This window comes from Bombina bombina, chromosome 6, assembly GCF_027579735.1.
Source record: "Bombina bombina isolate aBomBom1 chromosome 6, aBomBom1.pri, whole genome shotgun sequence".
In the NCBI taxonomy this organism is placed as follows: Eukaryota; Metazoa; Chordata; class Amphibia; order Anura; family Bombinatoridae; genus Bombina; species Bombina bombina.
In genome coordinates, this window is record NC_069504.1 from 1,017,929,734 (window position 1) to 1,017,954,710 (window position 24,977).

The window sequence follows — 24,977 nt, forward strand, 5'->3', positions numbered from 1 at the left end:
GGAGAATAAATATGTTTTAGGATAAAGCACTAAACCAGAAACAGATGCCAAGACTTTAGATAAATATTCACACATTTTTGATATGCAGTGAAACCACATGCATAGCAAATTAAATGATCAAATTAAATGTTTTCTTACATATCAATTAATACTAATTGACAATGCAATAATGAAATAAAATTATGTTGCCATTCCCTAATAATTACAAATGAGATTTTATAGTTTTATAAGTTGTTTTTCCAGTTATGCAGGATAGAGCAGAGAGTTCCTATAGTTACTCCAAGCCTTGTGTATGTTATTTTACCATCCTAATGTTAACTCAGGGACATACTGACGAGGAAATGGCTTGCAGGATTATCATTGCTCAGTGATGAGGTGAAGAACTGTTTTTACATCTCCTCTAAATAAGGAGAGTGCCTGCCAGTCATATGAGCATTTAATTTGGACCTTGAAGGGCTCTTTACTTATTATTTAAGAAAGTTGTCTTATAAAACTTCTAGAGTGCATGTAGCAGAGCAACTCCTAGCAGGTTAGTGTAATGCTGCACTGCTTCTCTGCCTTTGGCATGTTGTTGATGTCAGAATGACGTTGGGGAGAGGGACAGCCTATGTACTATAAAGATAGATCAAGCAAATATATCTAGGCTGCCCATCAGAAAACTGGAGCTACAAAACATGGTCCCCAACACTTTGAAGTTTGCTGGTCTGTCTCTGTTCCCTAGTCATTTTCTCACAGGCTTTAGTTTCATGTCAGCAGTCCCTATCTGCCTTCCAAAAATAAGCCTCTGCCGCCATGCTAAAGGGAGAAAAACAAGAAGGGCGGTATTTTTAGGGACATTAATTCTGACCACGTGTCTACAAGGTGAACCGGATGGCTGTTTCACAAAGCCTACTCATCACTATGTCCTATGGAGCCAGAATTCACTGGACGTTACTTGCTTTTGTTGTGTTTGGTTTTCTGGCTGGGATTGTTTCATCGTATCCTCTTCCAAATAGAGCTAATGGAAGGTCACTGGAAAGAAGATGGGAATCTTTATTCTCCAGGTCTTTGGGATTGACCGCAGATAAATCAGATGTAAAGTGGAAGAACGACTATTTGGTTGGAATCAAAAGACAGAGAAGGCTTTACTGCAATATAGGAATCGGGTTTCACCTACAGATCCTCCCAGATGGAACGATAAGTGGGGTACATAGTGAAAACCAATACAGTGAGTTCCATCCTGAAATGTACTAGAATTGAGGGCATTTAAACCAGCAATATCTGGTAATTACAATGTGTCTATTAGTAATAATTACTCATTATTTTAGGCCACAAAATATTGCTTTTATTACAAATTTTTTTTTAATTAAATAATAATCTTACAATTGTGCATAAAAATATTTTGTTAGAAAATAAGTGAAATATTTTACTGATGTTTATTTAATCTTTCTAAAGCTAGAAACAGATATCAGATGGTTTGCAGTTGTTAATATTTATATACATTTATAGGCTTTATAGTTAAGCTGAATGTCAGCTATATTACAGTTTAAGATTCCAAGTGTGCAAACTGATAAATCCTATCCCTGTGATTATTTCAAATGCTGCAAGTAATGGCAATTCGTTTCGGAATAAATCTGAGTGATGTTTCACTACTCAAGTACCAAAACTGAGCTAAGCTGACTTTGATAAAAGAGTTGCTATTAACTTCAAGAATTACTGACAGTAAGGCGTGAGTGCTAGGAAAGAGTGACTTTTAACTAAGTTTAGCATTGATATAAATGATTTTATTTATATTTTTTAACCTTGCAAAATAACAAACATATATTTTGTTTGTTTAGGTCTTTTAGAAATTTCAACTGTAGAACGAGGGGTTGTTAGCTTGTATGGTGTGAAAAGTGACCTGTTTGTAGCAATGAACAACAAGGGTCGGATGTATGCCTCGGTGAGTATTGTACTATCATATATTTATATGCTTGTTAAAAGAAGATAAAATAATATATATGTAGCACTAGCAGTGTAAAATTTACACTAAACATGCACACTAATGATTTAAATACTAATGACTTCATGTCAGTAGTGGATGCATTTAACAGCTGAATTATTACTGTTGATCTTAAGTGCACTGTTGTCATATTATAAGTTAGAATGCTTTAAGCTTCACATTTTTTTAATTACTAGGGACGTGTATGTTACTTTAGTTGCAGGAAGATATATTAAGCTGGAATGCATATGGCTATGCACACACCTATAAGTATGGTTTATTATTGGATGAACTCACAGGACCCTTTTATTTAAGGATCATCAGATAGTGCCTTATAGAGTAATACAAAGTGACAGGTACCTGCGATAGATGTGAACATTATTTGAGTATTTTTGCAATGACCAAACTTTCTTCCACAACATAAAACTAAGTTACTCTTCTACAAACTAAAACTCTGATGAAATTCAAAAACTGAGGGAAATGTGACCATTTTTTTGCAACCAATTATTATTAATATTATTATTATTATTATTAATAATAATACTTAGAATAGTAATTAAGATATGTAAATAATATAAGTTTACAATATAAGTTTACATTCTAAAATATCATAAACAATGTATTTCGGAATTAAACTGATTTTTGCACAGTTTGAGGTATTAAAATGTTTTTAATTGAAGATGGTTAAAGTATATTTATCATTCTATCTATCTATCTATCTATCTATCTATCTATCTATCTATCTATCTATCTATCTTGCTCACCTGCTTCAATTTACCCTACTAGTGTAGGGCTAGTGGACTAGTGACAATTAGTGAAAATGTTGCTTTGGTAATTATTAATTCATTAAGATGTATGACTCTATCTAGCAGCAAGATGTTTAGTATAAATATAAGTAATTCATTAATTAAAAATAATCTGGCACTGAATAATGATTTTAAGTTATAACAAGTAAGAACTATTATATTAAAATGATAAGGTACTGAAAATGATTTAATTTGAAACCAGACCCTCAGTTTCTATAAATCACAAAGTATTAGATGCGGAGTGTGACCAAGGACACAGGAAACATCACATGTAAATTAACACTGCCACAAAGTGTTAGTGTTTACAGGCAGTACCTATTGAATTATATATTTTATTTATTTTTCTTGCACTGTAGCAAAACAGAGTTTGCTTTCTGTTTTAGTTTGACCTGTGTGGTAAAAGACCGTACAACTGTCCAGATTACAAGTGTAGCGCAAAGATTTGTGACCGAGCGTTAAGGAGTTTATGGTGGGTGTTTGCGGTCATCGGGCTTACCACTGGTATTACAAGTTGAAAGTAAACATGATCGCTTGTGCGCAATCTCAATTTATGCTAGAATGATTACTGCAACTTGAAAGCTCTGGTTAACTGTTTCACAAAACAAAAAAGTTGCACAAAACACATCAAAACACATCAAAATTTATATATGTGTGTGTTTATATTTGTATTTACAGACATATATACACATTTAAACACATAAATACGTGCGTGTATGTATATATATATATATATATATATATCAAAGGATAAACAGCGCTTATAGATTTTCTTAAAAACTGTATATATTATAGAGTCTCGACAGTATTGGTTGGTAAAAGTAGATAAGAGGAAAAAATATATATGGTCATATGCTTGTATAATAAAGTCTTAGATGAGATATGGAGATCCAGGTGTAGTGTAGGAGTATTAGATACCCTTACCAAAAGTTACCTCAATCCTATGAGGTAAGTTTGCCGCATTGGAGGATGTATCTGATGATTGGATGAGTCCTAGGTATTCTGATCTGTATAGTTTCGCTGCCTCTTGGAGTAGAATGGGATGTGGGTCCCCTTTGTGCTGGTTTTCTTAGAAAACTTCCTGGGCTTGTTGCCTCTTGGAGCTTGGTTCTCTTGTCTTGGTATGAACTTTCTGACTTCCAATGACAGATAAAACCTCGCAGCGCAGTGTCACTCACGTACCTTGAATTCACAGGAATTCAAGGTACGCGATTAAAAATGGTGACCCTTGAATTCCTATTGGCTGATTTGAGCCTTAAAATTCAAATCAGCCAATCGGATGAGAGCTACTGTAATTCTATTGGCTGATTTGAATAGCCAATAGAATAAGAGCTACTGTAATTCTATTGGCTATTTAAATAGGTGGCGGCGGTGTAGGGGGGTCAGATTAGTGGGTAATACATTTAATGTAGGTGGCGGCGTGGTCCGGGAGCGGCGGTTTAGGGGTTAATACTAGGATAGGTTTATTGCGGTGTGGGCTATGGCGGTTTAGGGGTTAATAATTAGGCTTATTGCGTTTTGGGGGGTTGTCGGTCTAGGGGTTAATACATTTATTGTTAGGAGTGAGAAGGGGGATTGCGGATAGATTTAAAAGTTTAATAAGTTTTTGTAGGCGACGGCAGTTTCTAAAGTGCCGTAAGTCACTGGCGACTCCAGAAATTTGTAGTTACGCTTATTTCTGGACATCGCTAGTTTGTCCGACTTACGGCACTTTAGCAACTGCCGTATATTGGGTATATTGGATGTGCGAGGTGACACTACGGGCGGCGCGGGTTACCTCACTTGCGCCGAAAAGTACGCCGTATATCGGATCGCGCCCATGGTATGTGTTTCCAGCAGATGTGAAATGCATGGGGAAAAAAAAAGTGTCCATGAAGTATCGCAGGAATAATTAGTGTATGGAAGACATTATTATTTCAAATCCACATTACATTAAACGGACAGTAAACACCAAAAATGTTATTGTTCAAAAGATAGATAATCCATTTATTTACCATTCCCCAGTTTTGCATAACCAACACTGTTAAATTAATACTCTTTTTACCTCTGTGATTACCTTGTATCTACGCTTTTGCAGACTGTGCCCTTATTTTAGTTCTTTTGACAGACTTGCATTTCAGGCAATTAGTGCTGCCTCTTAAATAATTACACGGGTGTGAGCACAATGTTATCTATATGGCACACATGAACTAAAACCTTGTAGCTGAGAAAAACTGTTAAATGCATTCAGATAAGAGGCTTTCAAGGGCCTAGAAATTAGCATATGAGCCTACCTAGGTTTAGTTTTCAACTAAGAATCTGAAATCATGAAAGTTTAATTTGGACTTTACTGTCCGTTTAAATGCAAAAAACAAAACAAACAAAAAAAACCAAGCATCTCAGTGGATTTCAGAGAGTAAACTAAACTAAACATTTATATGTCATTAACTTGTCCTGGCACACTTGTTCAAACTTGATCTGTTGGGCTACGTTAATTAGACGTAGTTTTTCTTGTGATGGCTAATTACATGTTAACACGTTCTGTAATTCTATTTAGAAATCCTTGCCAACTGAGTTTGATTTTGGAAACTGGTCTAAAATATATACAGCACATGCAGGGTTTCTACAAATGTATTAAATACTAGTATTAAATCAAACATCTGTCACAGTTATTTAAAGCCATTCCGGTTATATTCACACATTGTGCTTCGTGTTTTTTTTGTGTGGGGATATCATATTTTATATATTTAGAAACTCTGCTTCAAAAGAATATTTTTAGGCAGGATTTAGAATTCTTTTTTTCCTTGCTATTAGCTTTCATTTTCCACTGACAAATTTCTGTCCCATCACCATAAAAAGTCTTGTCGATAAAAATTGATGCGCATTGAAGACAGATAAGTTATACAAAAAGAAATAAACAGTATTTAAGGTTTACAGGATTGCTGAAAATGGGCAGTATATATTAGACATTTGCACAACCAAAAAATGAGTTTAGGACAAATCATTTGTCACAAAAAAAATTATTTCTCTAATATTCATTAAGAAGGTCATTTGGAATTTGTTTGCTGACAAAAATCCATGTATCTGTTATTTCTAGGGAAGGACAGCAGAGAAGCAGTTGGACCGCTGATATAACTTTATTAAAGTTAACATATTAGCTAGCGCTTCTGCCACATACCAGAAACAGCACAAAAATACAGATTGCTTTTTTTTTTTTTCATTTTTCTTTTTTTTATAAGATCAGGAATAACAAATAACACGGGTAAAGCCTACATACTTATTGGCTGATAAGGACATTACTAAATCTAGTTCAATAGTGTAAAATTGAACTTTGAAGCCTTTCCTACTGAAATTTTAAAGCTTTTCCTCCATGCAGAAAATACTTTCACACCATTAAAGTAATGATTTAACCACGTGAACTAATCAACTAATGTTTTTTGTTGCATACATTTGTTAATTTGTTTTTTAGTTATTAAGGCCACTCGTATATTGTTTTCAGACAAATGCAACAAATATAGAAAAATATGTAATTTTTTACTTTTGTCTAAACATGAATGCACATGCCTAGTATATATTCAGTTTGCAATCACTTGAGTTACAATCTCAATTGTATATAAAGTAAGTCAATATGGAGGCCACTTACCACAATGCTCTTTGAACTAGTGCACAGGTGAAATAATCAGCGGATGGGTGAGAGCAGGTTAGTAACCATGGTGTTACTGATCAGCAGATTACTTAACCTGTGCACTAGTACAGCTATCATGAAAACCTTACCTGTTGGGGGTACTTGAGGACTGCAGTTGAGAAACACTGATCTAGCACATGCATCTGTTTCTCATGCACATGATAGGTGCATGCATTTAGATGTTTATTAGTAGGTGTGTATAGTCCATGGAGCATACTTACCAGTCAGTGTCTATATCAGCCATGAGATTGTTAACGTGCATTGCTTTGCTGAAACTCATGCTCAGGAGTAAGATGAAGGTGTACAGCCTCAACATACTATGGTCATTTTATGTCCCTTTAAAACATGTTAATACGTTGTTAAAAATAAAGATTTTACAAAGTTGAGCAACATTCAATGAATGTATGAACCCACATGCCCTGGTACATATGTCAGAGGAACATAGATTTGCTACCTTCCAAAACAATGGAACTGCTCATTAGTATTACATATCACAGCAACACATCACAATAATGTGTCTGTACCCTTTGGGGACTATGGCACACTCCTACGCTCTTGGTCCTTGGAAAGCAGTTATTAAAGTCTACATTTCTCCTACATTGGTGTGTCCGGTCCACGGCTTCATCCTTACTTGTGGGATATTCTCTTCCCCTACAAGAAATGGCAAAGAGAGCACACAGCAAAAGCTGTCCATATAGCCCCCCCTCTGGCTCCGCCCCCCAGTCATTCTCTTTGCCGCTCTGAACAAGTAGCATCTCCACGGGGATGGTAAAGAGTATGTGGTGTTAGTTGTAGTTTTATTTCTTCTATCAAGAGTTTGTTATTTTAAAATAGTGCCGGTTTGGGGCGGATCCAACAGCCAAGGCAGCAAGACGTGTTTTTTGCAGCTCCGGGCTCTTAAATACAATTTTATGGATTAACCCACTTTATAAGAGCTCCAAAATCGATTGGGACGCAATCAGGAACAAGTTTTATTGGTATTAAATATAAGGAAGCCAAAAGATGTCATGTTTTGGGAGTGAAACATCGATATTCTTCTCCTACACTAACCACGTGCAATTGCGACATCTTTGTACAGAATGACTCGGCTGATATGGAGTCCCTGGAAGCCTGGGAACTACGTACCCAGCAACTCCTAGAAAGACATTACCGATGCATGCAAGAAGATATTGAATCTCTGCTTTTTGCCTTTATCTCATCTGCGACTCACACAACCGAGGGATCTGGCCCGCAGGAGAATGCATGGGAAACCAACCGCAAGTACCGCATAGGAATGGAGGCGAGTCTGGGGATCTAGTGGCAGTGAGCAAGTTAAAAAAAGAATATCCCTTACCAGCGAGGAAAGAACAATCAGGTACCTTTGAGCAACGCTGCACCCCACAGCCCTATAATACCCCAGAAGGCCCTGCGCAATATTACATTGCCCAGATAGTTCCAGGCAACATCAAGTCGCAGATTGGCCCAGAACGAGTCCAGCCAGAAGACTATGGGATAACCGTTAAGCAGCTTGAATACATAGTACAGCTGCCTGTCTCCAGAACGGTGATCACCTCACCAGCCCAAGAGATAACCGCTAGTGAGAGAGGGCTAGTCCGGTTGAGGGAGATGCTGCTCACACGGCAGCCGATGCTTGTAAATCCTTTAATATTACAAGGAAACTGCACAGAAAAGAAACAGCCTAGAGATACCGGGCAATTTTTAATGACTTGGAGACACCTCACCAAGCCGCAAAATTGGCTCAGTATACACAGATCTTGCCACGCATACCTGAATTACCTATGCTCTACCATGGTCATAGATTTCAACTCTCTCAAAGCCCCAAGCCACAATTTGGACACATGCGGAGTGGGTTAGCACAAAATACCCAAGACACGCTACTGAGAATGGCTTGTTCCAACCCAGAACAGTTATCTCCAGAGCTCTCCATAACTTTATATTACTATTTCAGTAGACTAGACGATATTTGTTGAGTTAAGATTTTCTTATGTGTGGCCCACGGACCTCTGAAATGTTATTTTACCCTTGCCGATTATTGTGTCTATTTCCCCAGTGTCTCCTTTTAGTGATACTCATAAAATATAAGGATAAGATCAATAACGTGAGAAGCATGTTGGCCCCACTGTTCTTTTTGCTTTTTGTATTTATCCCTGTTGTGATCCCTTACTCTCAGCCTCCCTCATACTCAAGATAGATTTGAAACTTATATCTTTCAACTAAGGGTTATGTTAATTTACTGCAACCACAATGTAAATACCTAGCGTGTTACCTAATGAATATCTAGTGCTTACCTAATGATTACATTTAAATGTCGACCCTGCTGTCTAGAAATTTTGGCATACTTATTCCTGTTTATGGCTAGCATATAAATAGTGGACACAGTATTATGAGCTTCTCCACATACACTGCATATGTTGAGCCTGACACCCTCAAAACCTCTACTTGAATGGTATACTTAAGGTCCTCCTCCACGCTATATATTTAGCTGTTATATCAGCATGTTACTACTGAACAAATGGTCTTAGAGCTTACTATAATGATCTTTTTGGCACCCAACGTGCCTCCATATGCAAATATAGTCACATTTATTATTATACTTACTCAGAGCAAAATAACATACCTTTCAATTATTAAGTGGATAAATGTATAATTGTTGATTACATTAAGTGCCGATCTATGTCATGCTATCACTTGGATATTTTACTATTACCCGGCTATACATATCATAATTGTTATTATACATCATTTTCTATACAACATTGCTAACTCCACCTTCTCCTTAGCTCCTAGTTTTTGCATACGCACAAACAATTTGACCCATCTGAATTCCTAAGACCCCCTCTACTATAGTCCAATGCTTGTTGTAATAAAACTCTAGGGAGACTTCCATCCGACTAATAATTTCTCTACATATTTCCTACACTTCCCTACTTCCACACATATTACTGGCCTCACACCTGACTAAACATATACAACAACCTACCCACAGTATACATTAATATATTTTCTGATAAGTAACTTCTTTAGGGTATTACCCCAAAAGCTTAATACTCCGGTACATTTAGAACCTCTCTAGCCATCCCAGACGCGCAGCTTTCTAACCTCCGCCCCCCCCCCCCACACTCTCCCCCCTTTAGAGTGGCTTTGGCCCGCTGAGTATCCCTTCCCCTGATAAAAAACAAAATACCAACCCCTATATTACTCTAATCCATTAGGACACACATCTTGTTACGTCACCACAGTAATAGAGGGTCCATCTACCACGCCTTTTCATCCACAGCTTATAAAAGAGGTTTCATAAATATACGTCCTAGTCATTTTCCTCCTTCATACATGAACTCATCATATCACTCCCACCCATTACAGTACATATATACAGGTACATACTTGTACACAGACTCCTTTCACTGTCTCTAGACGCCATATTCCTCATGTTGCTCTTGTCACCATATTTGGCTATAACTCTTGTGTACTCATACATATACAAGCAATGACATTTACCATGACAAGTACCATTATAATATTACCTCCTTAGGTTCTCGATCAAAACTATGTTCTACAAGGGAGTTGTTAGGATGTAATCTCTATGTTTGACTTTATCTTGATGTATTTACTATTTTATTGTATTTGCTTATTACCTCAATAAAAAAAATTTCAAAAAAAAAAAAATAGTGCCGGTTTGTACTATTTACTCTACAACAGAAAGTGATGAAGATTTCTGTTAAAAGAGGAGTATGATTTTAGCACCAGTAACTAAAATCCATTGCTGTTCCCACGCAGGACTGTTGAAACCAGAGAACTTCAGTTGGGGGGAACAGTTTGCAGACTTATCTGCTTCAGGTATGACTAGTCTCTTTTCTAACAAGACATAGTAATGCTAGAAAACTGTCAGTTTTTCCCTTATGGGATCGGTAAGCCATTTTCTTAGACTCAGTAACAGAATTAAGGCTTATAAATTGGGCTCTATGCTGGTTGACACTTTTGTGGGCTAAATCGATTTATTTTTATCATATTTATATGACATTTGGAGTGTTTTGCAAACTTTAAAACACTTTTGGGAACGTTTATTGCGCCTGGCAGTTGTTTAGACGCCTAATCTAGTCAGAAAGGCCCCTTCACTCTGGTATGCAAAGAGAGGAGGCCTCATTTTCGCGCCTCAGTTGCGCAGTTACTTCTATAGGCAGTGCATGCAGCTTCACGTGAGAGGGTCCTGTGGCTTAGAAAAGGACTCAAAAAGGCTTATTTCTGTGGTGAATAACCCCTAAGGAAGGTAAAAGCCGCAGCAAAGTCTGTGGTAGGGACTGTAGTGTGTTTTAACCGGTAAATTGGGATTATTAGCTCATTATTTGCTCATTTAAGGGTTTAGAGACTTAAAATTTGGTGTGCAATACTTTCAAAGCATTAAGACACTGGGGTATAAATTTCATAAAGATCGGATATTTCTTTGATAGTTTTTCGATCATTCAGAAATAAAGTGTGCTCTTTTTATTATTTAAAGAGACAGTAACGGTTTTGTTTAAAATTGTTTTTATTGCATTAAAAACCTGCCTAAGTCTGTATAACATGTCTGTACCTTCAGATAGCATATGTTCGATAGCATATGTTCTGTATGTATGGAAGCCAAGGTGGTTCCCCCATTAAATGTATGTGCAAATTGTGCCATGGCGTCCAAACAAAGTAAGGACAGTACTGTCACATTTAATAAGGTTGCCCAAGATGATTATTCAAATGAAGGTAGTGGGGATAGTTCATCATCCTCTCCTTCTGTGTCAACACCAGTTTTGCCCGCACAGGCGATACCTAGTACATCTAGTGCGCCAATGCTTGTTACTATGCAGCAATTAACAGCAGTAATGGATAATTCTATAGCAGCTCTTTTATCCAAACTGCCAGCATTTCCCAGAAAGCGTGATTGCTCAGTTTTAAATACAGAGGATGAGCAAGTTGGCGCTGACGATAATTTATCTGTTATACCCTCACATCAATCTGAGTTGGCAGTGAGGGAGGGTCTGTCTGAGGGAGAAATTTCTGATTCTGGAAAAATTTCTCAGCAGGCAGAACCTGATATCGTGGCATTTAAATTTAAGCTAGAACATCTCCGCACCCTGCTTAAGGAGGTGCTAGCTACCCTTGATGATTGTGATTCTTTGGTGATTCCAGAGAAGTTGTGCAAAATGGACAAATTCTTAGAGGTCCCAGTGCACGCTGATGCTTTTCCGATACCCAAGAGGGTGGCGGACATAGTGACTAAGGAGTGGGAGAAGCCAGGTGTACCTTTTGTTCCACCTCCTATATTCAAGAAAATGTTCCCCATTGTCGACCCCAGAAGGGACGCATGGCAAACGGTCCCTAAGGTAGAGGGGGCAGTTTCAACGTTAGCCAAGCGCACAACTATTCCTATAGAGGACAGTTGCGCTTTCAAAGATCCTATGGATAAAAAATTGGAAGGATTGCTTAAAAAGATTTTTGTTCAGCAAGGTTTCCTTCTTCAACCAATTTTGTGCATTATTCCTGTCACCACGGCGGCGTCTTTTTGGTTCGAGGAACTAGAAAATTTGATCCAAAAGGAGACTCCATATGATGAAGTCATGAACAGAATTCACGCACTAAAGTTGGCTAATTCCTTTATTTTGGATGCCGCTTTTCAATTGGCAAAATTAGCGGCGAAAAATTCAGGTTTTGCAATAGTGGCGCGCAGGGCGCTTTGGCTAAAATCTTGGTCGGCGGATGTGTCGTCCAGAACAAAATTGCTTAATATTCCTTTCAAAGGTAAGACCCTTTTCGGGCCAGAATTGAAGGAGATTATTTCAGACATCACTGGGGGAAAGGGCCATGCCCTCCCACAGGATAGGCCTTTCAAGGCTAAGAACAAATCTAATTTTCGTTCCTTTCGCAATTTCAGGAACGGACTGGTTCCTAATTCTGCAGCCTCTAGACAAGAGGGTAACGCTTCCCAGCCTAAACCAGCATGGAAACCATTGCAAGGCTGGAACAAGGGTAAACAGGCCAAGAAGCCTGCTGCTGCTACCAAGTCAGCATGAAGGGGTAGCCCCCGATCCGGGACCGGATCTAGTAGGGGGCAGACTTTCTCTCTTTGCTCAGGCTTGGGCAAGAGATGTTGCGGATCCCTGGGCACTAGAAATAGTCTCTCAGGGGTATCTTCTAGAGTTCAAGGAACTTCCTCCAAGGGGACGGTTCCACATGTCTCGCTTATCTTCAGACCAGATAAAGAGACAGGCATTCTTACATTGCGTAGGAGACCTATTAAAGATGGGAGTGATACACCCAGTTCCAACAGCGGAACAAGGTCTGGGTTTTTACTCAAACCTGTTTGTAGTTCCCAAAAAAGAAGGAACTTTCAGGCCAATTCTGGATTTAAAAATTCTAAACAAATTCCTCAGAGTTCCATCATTCAAAATGGAAACCATTCGGACGATTTTACCAACGATCCAGGAGGGTCAATATATGACTACCGTGGACTTAAAGGATGCGTACCTGCATATTCCTATCCACAAAGATCATCATCAGTTCCTGAGGTTCGCCTTTCTGGACAAACATTACTAGTTCGTGGCTCTTCCATTCGGTTTAGCCACTGCTCCCAGAATTTTCACAAAGGTGTTAGGGTCCCTTCTAGCGGTCCTAAGGCCGAGGGGCATTGCTGTAGCACCTTACCTAGGCGACATTCTAATCCAAGCGTCGTCCCTTTCCAAAGCAAGGGCTCATACAGACATTGTTTTAGCCTTTCTCAGGTCTAACGGGTGGAAGGTGAACATAGAAAAGAGTTCCCTGTCTCCGTCCACAAGGGTTCCCTTTCTGGGAACAATAATAGATTCTGTGGAAATGAAGATTTTTCTGACAGAGGTCAGAAAGTTAAAGCTTCTAAACGCTTGTCGAGTTCTTCAATCTATTCCTCAGCCTTCCATAGCTCAGTGCATGGAGGTAATAGGACTAATGGTTGCAGCAATGGACTTGGTTCCTTTTGCTCAAATTCATTTAAGACCTTTGCAACTGTGCATGCTCAAACAGTGGAATGGGGATTATGCAGACTTGTCTCCCCAGATTCAAGTAGACCAGGTAACCAGAGACTCCCTCCTCTGGTGGTTGACTCAGGATCACCTATCTCAGGGAATGAGTTTCCGCAGACCAGAGTGGGTCATTGTCACGACCGACGCCAGTCTCTTAGGCTGGGGCGCGGTCTGGGACTCCCTGAAAGCTCAGGGTCTATGGTCTCGGGAAGAGTCTCTCCTCCCGATAAACATTTTGGAACTGAGAGCGATATTCAATGCGCTCCTGGCTTGGCCTCAACTAGCGAAGGCCAGATTCATAAGATTTCAGTTGGAAAACATGACGACTGTAGCGTACATCAATCATCAGGGGGGAACAAAGAGTTCCTTGGCGATGAGAGAGGTATCCCAGATCATCAAATGGGCGGAGGATCACTCCTGCCATCTATCTGCAATTCACATCCCAGGAGTAGACAACTGGGAGGCGGATTATTTGAGTCGTCAGACTTTCCATCCGGGGGAGTGGGAACTTCATCCGGAGGTCTTTGCCCAGTTAACTCAACTATGGGGCATTCCAGATATGGATCTGATGGCGTCTCGTCAGAACTCCAAGGTTCCTCGCTACGGGTCCACATCCAGGGATCCCAAGGCGACACTAGTGGATGCATTGGTGGCGCCTTGGTCGTTCAATCTAGCTTATGTGTTTCCACCGTTCCCTCTCCTTCCCAGGCTAGTAGCCAGGATCAAACAGGAGAAGGCCTCTGTGATTCTAATAGCTCCTGCAGGGCCACGCAGGACTTGGTATGCAGACCTGGTAAATATGTCATCGGCTCCATTATGGAAGCTACCTTTGAGGCAGGATCTTCTAGTACAAGGTCCATTCGAACATCCAAATCTAGTCTCTCTGCAACTGACTGCTTGGAAATTGAACGCTTGATTTTATCTAAGCGTGGGTTTTCAGATTCGGTTATAGATACTCTGGTTCAAGCCAGAAAACCTGTGACTAGAAAAATTTACCATAAGATATGGCAAAAATATATCTGTTGGTGCGAATCCAAGGGATACTCTTGGAGTAAAATTAAAATTCCTAGGATACTTTCCTTTCTCCAAGAGGGTTTGGATAAAGGTTTGTCAGCTAGTTCTCTTAAAGGACAGATATCTGCTCTGTCTGTTTTGTTGCACAAACGTCTGGCAGTAGTGCCAGATGTACAGGCATTTGTACAGGCGTTAGTCAGAATCAAGCCTGTCTACAGACCTATGACTCCTCCATGGAGTCTAAACTTAGTTCTTTCAGTTCTTCAAGGGGTTCCGTTTGAACCTTTACATTCCATAGATATTAAGTTACTATCTTGGAAAGTTCTGTTTTTGGTTGCTATTTCTTCTGCTAGAAGAGTTTCTGAATTGTCTGCTTTGCAGTGTACTTCTCCCTATCTGGTATTCCATACAGATAAGGTAGTTTTACGTACCAAGCCTGGTTTTCTTCCAAAAGTGGTTTCCAACAGGAATATTAACCAGGAAATAGTTGTTCCTTCTCTGTGTCCGAATCCAGTTTTGAAGAAGGAACTTTTGTTACATAACCTAGATGTGGTTCATGCTTTAAAATTCTATTTAGAAGCAACAAAGGATTTCAGACAGACATCATCCTTGTTTGTCGTCTATTCTGGTAAGAGGAGAGGGCAGAAAGCTACTGCTACTTCTCTTTCCTTTTGGCTGAAAAGCATCATCCGATTGGCTTATGAGACTGCCGGACGGCAGCCTCCTGAACGAATTACAGCTCACTCTACTAGAGCTGTGGCTTCCACATGGGCCTTCAAGAATGAGGCTTCTGTTGAACAGATCTGTAAGGCAGCGACTTGGTCTTCTCTGCATACTTTTGCCAAATTTTACAAATTCGATACTTATGCTTCTTTGGAGGCTGTTTTTGGGAGAAAGGTTTTGCAAGCTGTGGTGCCTTCCGTTTAGGTTACCTGACTTGTTCCCTCCCTTCATCCGTGTCCTAAAGCTTTGGTATTGGTTCCCACAAGTAAGGATGAAGCCGTGGACTGGACACACCAATGTAGGAGAAAACAGAATTTATGTTTACCTGATAAATTTCTTTCTCCTACGGTGTGTCTGGTCCACGGCCCGCCCTGGCTTTTAGTCAGGTTTAAAAAATTTATTTTTTGTACACTACAGTCACCACGGCACCTTATAGTTTCTCCTTTTTCTCCTAACCGTCGGTCGAATGACTGGGGGGCGGAGCAAGAGGGGGGACTATATAGACAGCTTTTGCTGTGTGCTCTCTTTGCCATTTCCTGTAGGGGAAGAGAATATCCCACAAGTAAGGATGAAGCCGTGGACCGGACACACCGTAGGAGAAAGAAATTTATCAGGTAAACATAAATTCTGTTTTTTTACAGCATTACAGTGTGTGTAAAGTTAAATTAGGGATATGACCCCTGACTGCCATGCCAACTCATCCCATAGGTTTGTTAAATCTGCTGTTCCAACTTTTGCACGTTCACATCCATGAACCATTGTGTAACAAAATGATCTGTCCAATTGCAGAAAGTATAGGGTTGTTAAATATGTTATGATGGAGTCCAAAATTAAATTTATGTAAAAGGTCCTAGGTCAGGAGCAGATGGTTGCATGCAAACAATTTGCAAACATTATGCTGTGCTGCTTTCCACTTGCACTGTACTTCATGCAAGAGCATGTTTTAAAGGAGTATTGCCAATTTGGCTAGAAGCACTTAAAACATTCACCAACCCGTCCTAGGTCACAGCATGAAAAAAATGCTTTCTCTTTTGCTAAAAGTGGTTGATTGCACATTACATATAGACATCAGTCTTTTTTTTAATTATCAGCCTAACTCACAGTAACCTAACACTTGCAAAAGACGTTTACTCCATATAAGCAACTTCAAACAGTCTATGACCCAGATATAATATACTTTGCATTGTGCATTGTAAATACTTTTGTAGAGCATTAGTTTATTATTTGTGGTTCTCTCAATCTCCCATGAAAAATAAGCCAGTTGTATTTGGTATGTAGAATATTCATATAATTTTTCTACTGAAACCTTAATCTCCAAGTTAATATTTTTCAGGAATATGCAATAAAATTGACTTTTTACGCTATTCTATATAGACCCAAAGAATTACAGTAACAAGAGAATATATTTTATTTACTAATTAGTTCCAAATGCTGCCTTGCAGAGCATAGAAAAATGTTATATGTCAATGTCGCACCTTATTATGTAACATGGAAAATAATCAAAATATGTAAATGCACATTTTTAACTTAAATTGCTCACTATAGAGAATGCAAGTGATGCATCAATTTTAATTAATCACTTCTATGTCATTTTAAAGGATATTTAGGATACAACAAACTATTGATGTGTGACCTCTTTCTATATCTACATTTAAAGTAACAAATACTTCAATATTTATCACACAGATATTTTTTTATTTGATTATAAATCCAGTGGAAAAAATAAATTGCACTGTAAATGTGTGATACAAACATTTAAGGGAGAAATTTAAATGTATATCAGCAAGAAGCAAGTACAAGTTAACAGGTGGCATCTGACCCGCACAACTTTGGAACTGAAGAGCAAGATTTATTGTGGGATACAGACTCTCAGGCACCGTCTGTCATAACATGCCTCTTATCCTTTACAAATAATGAGTTTTTAAAGGGTCTTAGGGTCTTGTAAAGCTACCAAATTATGCCATACTGTACATAACTAGTAAGGTCACCCAGGATAGAGGTATACAGTGATACCCTTGCTAGGACCTACGTCATTGTAGTTCTGTTTAGAACTATAAGTGATGCCTTACCTCATGCACAGATATGAGAGCTCTATTTTTGAATGTTTTAGCTATTAGTGTTAAGGATTATCTACATTCAACCGCCTGCTCGGCATATGTTAAGGGTTGTTCTGAGATACCAGCTATAAAATGACCACTTCATATCATATGAAGCACCAAACCCATTTTAATCCTTATGGTAATATAATGCTTGCTGGCTCAGGTTTAATCTGTAGGTCGTTATGTGCTGGTTGTTAGATCTAGGAAATATGGATGGTGAAGGAAAATAATAGACTGATAAGCAAATATGTAAAATATTTTCTGTGTAGTCCATAAAAGAAACAAAAACTCACTAGTAAATATTCATTTAATACATAAAAATTAAAAAAAGACATAATAGTCAAAAGTCCAACTTAAATAGACACATTTTTGTAGTATACTTGTATTATAAAGAATACTTCTAGTAAAATGTATTATTGTTTTAGGGCCATATCTACATATGCTGTATGTGCCCACTGCACCCATCGAGAGCTAGCGTTGCTTTGTATGATGTAAATTTAGTAATTGTTGGCACAATACGCATCACTGATGCCTCACTTAGCAGGTAGTGTTTCTGGTGCACAGATGCCCCTGGAACCGTTATATGTGTATTAGGAAAATTTGCTAAAATATATATATTGTAAAAATACTTCCATTCAAAGTTGCAATGTACTACTGCGCATTTCAGTTTTTAGTATTATGTTCGTTTGAACTAAACTTTATATTCATATGCTAATATAATAAAACATAAGCAGATTGAATACAGGTATTTACCTTATTAGGTTACAGGTTATCTTACTGTTGAATGCTTACTACAGAATTGAACTACACTATCCTTATTGAATTTAATGGGAACATTTTATGAAAAATATAGATCATATTTTTACAATTTAAAGCCATGATAATTAGGAACTTTTACACCTAATCACCTTTGGTAGCCTTCAGAACTCAAAGGTTTCTATTAAGGTACCCCCTTCAAACACAGGCCACCATTTAAATCCATTAGATTTGTCATGCTTTCAATTTATATTCAATTATGTTATGACTTTCTTTCATATGGCATAACAATGTAACGGAAGCACGCCAGTTTCAGTTAGGAAGGCACCTGTATTAAAGGAACATGATACCCAAATGTTGAATCACAGATTTAAGTGAAATGTCATGAGATCACAGCAAAGCAATTAATGACTTCAGCATGCAAATAAGCCCCCTAAAACACCCCTGTAGTTTGCACTATATATATAATAAATATATATATATATATATATATATATATATATATATAACACAACATACCTGTCAGGATTATTAAACACAACTGTCCATATTCTATATGTTTATCTTTGTATAAATCTTAAATAACAATGCCCCCCCCAATATATTTTCAAAAGCCATGTCATTTCAGCATTAACAGCACAATGCTAGTTTTCACTAAATGTGTAACTTTATGAAATCAAATGATTAAGTTCTTCTGTATAGTACATTATAACTATTTATTTTTCTTTTGTTTTAGCGAACATTTCAGGACGAATGCAAATTTAAGGAAATTCTACTATCAAATAATTACAATGCCTACGAATCAAAGCAATATCCTGGAGCTTATCTTGGCTTAAGCAAACATGGAAGAATTAAGAGAGGAACAAAAATCTCACCAGCCATGACAGTGACACACTTTCTTCCAAGAATGTGATGGCTGTTGATGCTTAACCTAAAATGTGTATTTAAATTTTGCACATGTGAATAATCTCCCAGGTAAAATATTTATACGATATAAGAATATATGTATATTTGGATGGAAATCTTTGTACTGAATCCAAAATGACCGGCTCCCAACTTGTATGGCGCTTTCTGTACTACACACACTGTAAACTTAAACTTATCTCTAAAGGATAGAGGTTATGTGTTTTTTTTCCCCAACAATTCTTGTTATTTTTTTTTTCTGCTGGGAAACTGAACATGAAGTTCTTAACGCTTATAAAAAGTCAGTTAGGTATTTTCTTTACCTCAAAGACAACTTCCTGTTTTGTGGCTGACCCAGTAGGTGCATGTATATAGCTAATTGTGAATGTTGCATTTTTCTAAGGTTAAAATTAATCGAGGAAGCTGAATGTGTTAAAAAATGTTATGGATTTACATCACTAAGAAGCCATGTTCCCTCTGAGGTATATTTTTTTTTATTTGTGCATGCGCACAAAAAGAGACGCTATTTACTCATATTTTTAAAAAAAAATTCTAAAAATTAAAAAAATATATGTTTTTAGGTTGTTGGTTTTTTTGATAACATTTTACAAGAAATAAACATTAAATAAATAAAGTAAAAATAATAAAATCTATATTGTCACAATCAACCACTGTATGTGAGTTTAATAATACATTTTGCTTGTATTATTCGTTCATTCAGATGCAACTGCCAAATGAACTCCATTCTTTTTTTTTTTTTTTTTAAAGAGGGAACATAGCTTATCAGAAGCATTTTAGTATTGTTAATTCTAAAGTATTGAAAATATTTCAATATTCTTACTTCATAGGTATCTAAAATGGCTGACATTTAATCTCATGTGACATATCACTAAATGCTTTAGTATTTTTATGAGGATGATAAATCAAGCTTACAGCTCCGGCTATATTCCATGATGACACGTCTATTTTCCGCTACATTTAAACAGGTTTCACAGTTTGGAAATATTTGAGATTCAATTACCTTTTAAAAAGCTTTTAAAAGGGTTTCAAACAATAGTTTTTTAAAAAAATCTACTGTTCTACTTTTCCAATAATATAAATTTATAAACTGCCTTCTGTCTTACCAGCACTTAAAAATATAATTTAATAGACTCATTTTTATGCTGTATTTCAACCAAAATTGTTTTGGTATAATTATATAGTTTACATATTTTTTGAGCTTTAAGTTGTTGCTTGTGCTTTTTAAATTTTACACAGAAAATAATTACTGTTTAAGTTCAGCATTTTTTCATTGTTTTCGCACGTTTGATCAAAAACTATTTGCTTTTTTTGTGTTTTTTAAAACTCTTCAGATGTGTATAATATATTATAACTGGCTCTTAAGCCTTATATTTTTATGTAACATGAAGCAACACTTGCTAATTATTAGGAACTTTTTTGACTTGTAAAGCATAGTAGAATTTCTGACTTGACAGAATACAATTGATAAATCTAAGATTTAGACAGCATATTTATCGCTTTGCAAGTTGCATAAATGGATTTTTAATTTCACATTTGATGATGCACTATTTGGGGCCCATTTATCAAAGGGCTTGCGGACCTGATCCGACACTGCGGATCAGGTCCGCAAGACCTCGCTAAATGCGGAGAGCAATACGCTCTCCACATTTAACATTGCACCAGCAGCTCACAAGAGCTGCTGGTGCAACGCCGCCCCCTGCTGACTCGCGGCCAATCGGCCGCCAGCAGGGAGCTGTCAATCAACCCGATCGTATTCGATCGGGTTGATTTCCGGCGGTTCCTGTCCGCCTGCTCAGAGCAGGCGGACAGGGTTATGAAGCAGCGGTCTTTAGACCGCTGCTTCATAACTTGTGTTTCTGGCGAGTCTGAAGACTCGCCAGAAACACGGCCCTTCAAGCTCCATACGGAGCTTGATAAATGGGCCTGATTGTGTATAAAGGATTTTCCAGTCCTCAAGGCCTTCTCTCCAACAGGCTGAATTTTAAGGATTTCTTTGCTTAGACTAACTACTTAAAAGAATAGTAAAATCCAAATAAAACTTTCATGATTCAGATAGGGCATCTAATTTTAAACAACTTTATAATTTACTTTTATCATCAAATTTGCTTTGTTCTCTTATCTGAATGCATTTGAAAGTTTTTCACAGCTACAGGGAATTAGTTCATGTGTTTCATATAAATAACATTGTGCTCATGCACGTGGAGTTATTTAAGAGTCAGCACTAATTGCCTGAAATGTAAGTCTGTCAAAAGATCTGACATAAGGAGGCAGTCTGCAGAAGCTTAGATACAAGGTAATTACAGAGGTAAAAAGTATATTTCTATAACAGTGTTGGCAAAACTGGGGAATGGTAAATAAAGGGATTATCTATCTTTTTAAACAATAACTTTTTTGGTGTTTACTATCCCTTTAATTACTTATTAATTGATTTTACCTTGCCTATGTTTAGGTAGGAAAATCCTATAAATGTGGCCTGTTATGAGCACCAGAGGACTGAAGTTTAAAACACTAATAGAATACAATGAAGACTACTATAAATATCTTATAAACCAAGTGAAAAAAATATATTCTAATTTGAATGGTACTGTTTAGTGCAGATTGACTGCTATGACAAATTCAGATACAATAAGGTGTATGATTTTTTTATTTTATTTCATATTCTTTTTTTTTGCAAGCAGACATCAGGCTTTTTAAAAGTGAAGCAGATTGAAGTTTAGGGGGTAGATTTATCTACGCTGTCCGCATTTATCATTGCACCAGCAGTTCTTGTGAACTGCTGGTGGAATGCCGCCCCCTGCAGATCAGGGGGTGTCAATCAACCCAATCGTATTAGATCGTGTTGATTTCTGTCCGCGGCCTCAGAGCAAGAGGACAGGTTATGGAGCAGCGTCTTTTAGCCTGAAGGCTCGCACGGAAACAGGGGCATCAAGCTCAATTACGGAGCTTGATAAATCAGCCCCTAGGAATGCAAGGCCAAGGGATTGATATATGTTTAGTATTATTTTTATTACAAAATGCCAGTATTGTGTACATAAAGATGGCTGAATAATAATTAGACATCTAGGTTGTAATATAACATTTTCTGGGTGTAGATTTTAGAAAAAAAATAAAAATCTGAGGAATAAATCAGTCTTCATATGAGGCAAATAATGGATGAGGAATTAAAGGGACATAAAAGCCAACATTTTTATTTCTTGATTCAGATAGAGCATACAATTTTAAACAACTTTCCAATTTACTTCTATTTTCAAATTTTCTTTGTTTGCTTGTTATCCTTTGTTAAAGAGCAGGACGGTAAGTTCAGGAGTGTGCACGTGTCAGCAGTACTGTTGCAACAAGGTTATACATTAGCAAGAGCACTAGATGGCAGCACTATTTCCTGTTTTGTAGCGGTCCAGACATATTGATGCTAACTATTTAGATATCTCTTTAAAGTGATGGTAAACTCTTTTAATTTTCAAATTCATATTTACACTGTTATAGGTATATATGATCAAACCGCATTATTCTTTTTTTATTTTTGTATGTAATTTATAAACAATTTTCCTAATCTTTTGTAACCTGTTTGCTCCGCATCTCCCCGCCTCGCTCCGCCCCTCTTACATGCCCGTAACCACACTATGTCCTTAGTCCTCTCTCCACCCTCTCCTTACGTCATCCTGATTGCTCGTTCACGATATTCTAATTGTTAACGCATGCGCATTTGTTTGCATGACGTATAGGAAGTAAACATTGACTCGTGACAGTCAATGTTTACTTTTCACATTGCGAACGCTCATTTGGTGTCTAGCGGGTGTGCGAGCGATCTTACCAACGGTTATTCTTTTCCCTAATAATATTTCTGTTTCTCTATTGGTAAGACGCATGCGTGAAATCGACCGTGCACGCGCAAATTCTTAGACGGATTTTGATGAGGTTGTTTGGTTGTTAGGATCGTCGGGACTGATCGTTAGGGCGCATGCGCAAAAATTGTACTGCAAAGAGCCTGTCTAGCGACTGGATAGATGATTGGACACAGGCAGGGAAAATCAATGTGACATCACGGTGGGCTGGCGATTTTACGGAACGGATAGATTCTTGATTTGGAAATTGTAAGTAAATGGCTATTTCATGTTTTTAGCGAAATTTCAGGAGACAATTTAATATGATTTGATAATACCTATAACATATTCACCCTATACTGAGTTTACCATCCCTTTAAAGAATAACAAAATAACAAAGCCAATTTGACAATTAAAGTAAATTGGAAAAAATATTAAAATTGTATTCAATGAGGCCTATTTAACAACGGTCTTGCGGACCTGATCCGACAGTGCAGATCAGGTCCGCAAGACCTTGCTGAATGCGGAGAGCAATACGCTCTCCATATTCAGCATTGCACCAGCAGCTCACAAGAGCTGCACGCCGCCCCCTGCAGACTCGCGGCCAATGGGCCGCCAGCAGGGAGGTGTCAATCAACTCGATCGTACTCGATCCGGTTGAATTGTGGCGATTCCTGTCCGCCTCATCAGAGCAGGCGGACAGGGTTATGGAGCAGTGTTCTTTAGACTCGCCAGAAACACGGACCCACAAGCCCCATACGGAGCTTGATAAATGGGCCTCTCTATCTGAATCACGAAAGAAACATTTTGGGTTTCATGTCCCTTTAAAGCTAAATTTTAAAGGTTAATAGTCTATTATGACAGTAAAGCCACAATTTAACTTTCATGGTCTAGTTAGAGCATGCAATTTTAAACAACTTTCCATCTCACTTTTACTCTCAAATTTGCTTTGTGCACTTACAACCTTTGTTGAAGAGTAAACCTAAGTAGGTTTATAGGGCCTCAGGAGCGTGCATGTGTCTTTAGATCTCTGCTGCAGCAGTGGTTGCAACAATACTGCAAACACTGCTGCCCTAAAGTGCTAAAGACAAATGAACACTACTAATGTCCAATGAGCCTACCTAGGTCTATTCTTCAACAATGTAAAACAAGAGAAACAAGGACATTTGATAGTAGAAGTCAATTGGAAAATAGTTTAAAATTGTGTGTTCTTTCTGAAAAGTTAAAAAATGACTTTACTGTCCCTTTAATGTGAATTTATTTTTCCATCCATTGCACCATTTTTGTTATCCATGTAGATTACAGAGCACTTCATTAAATATTTTAACAGAAAACTATACACACACCATAGATTTTTTTTTTTAGTTTAACAATTTTATTGAAAGTAAAAAAATATATCAAATCAGTACATATAAAGAATCACAAATGTGAAAGTTCCAAGGTTGCAAATGAAACATTTGTATACATCGATATGAGATAGACAAACCTAGTGCACGAGTGAATTTGGTACACATGCCTATTGAAAGTCTATGGCACTAAGGCACTCGTACTGTAAGAAATATCAAGATGACCTAAGGAAAAAAGGGGGAAGTCAAATAAAGGTGTAGATAGAGGAAATGGTTGGGTAATCTATTAATAACAAAGATTTTAAAGGCAGATAAGAGCCAAAAATTGAATTGGCTCATATTTCCTTGTGAAGTGTAAGCTTACTTGGTTCTCAGGATTATAGGACTCCTTACAGTTCTTTTCCATGAATCATCTACCCTTTCTCTAAAGAAATGCTTAAAGGGATACAAAACCCAATATTTTTTATTTTACGATTCAAATAGAGCAGGCAGTTTTAAGCAACTTTCTAGTTTACTCCTATTATCAATTTTTCTTTGTTCTCTTGGTATCTTTATTTGAAAAGCAAAGATAAAAGCTTAGGAGCCGACCCATTTTTGGTTCAGCACGATGGATAGCGCTTGCTGATTGGTGGCTACATTTAGTCACCAATCAGCAAGTGGTACCCAGGTGCTGAACCTATAATAGGCCAGCTCCTAAGCTTTCATGTCTGCTTTTCAAATTAAGATACCCAGAGAACAAAAAAAACATTGATAATAGGAATAAATTAGAAAGTTGCCTGCTCTATCTGATTCATGAAAGAATAAAATTGGATTTAGTATTCCTTTAAAGGGACACTTACGTCATG

General features: G+C 37.6%; 1 protein-coding gene across 1 annotated transcript; it reads left to right on the forward strand.

The window, feature by feature from the left end:
* The first annotated feature begins 518 nt into the window (after positions 1–518).
* On the forward strand, positions 519–19,612 carry FGF6 (fibroblast growth factor 6). The gene is made up of 3 exons (XM_053716208.1): positions 519–1,207; positions 1,818–1,921; positions 18,778–19,612. Exons 1-3 carry the CDS (start codon positions 871–873, stop codon positions 18,952–18,954), a joined length of 618 nt encoding a protein of 205 aa, XP_053572183.1. The 5' UTR covers positions 519–870; the 3' UTR covers positions 18,955–19,612.
* Positions 19,613–24,977: the final 5,365 nt, after the last annotated feature.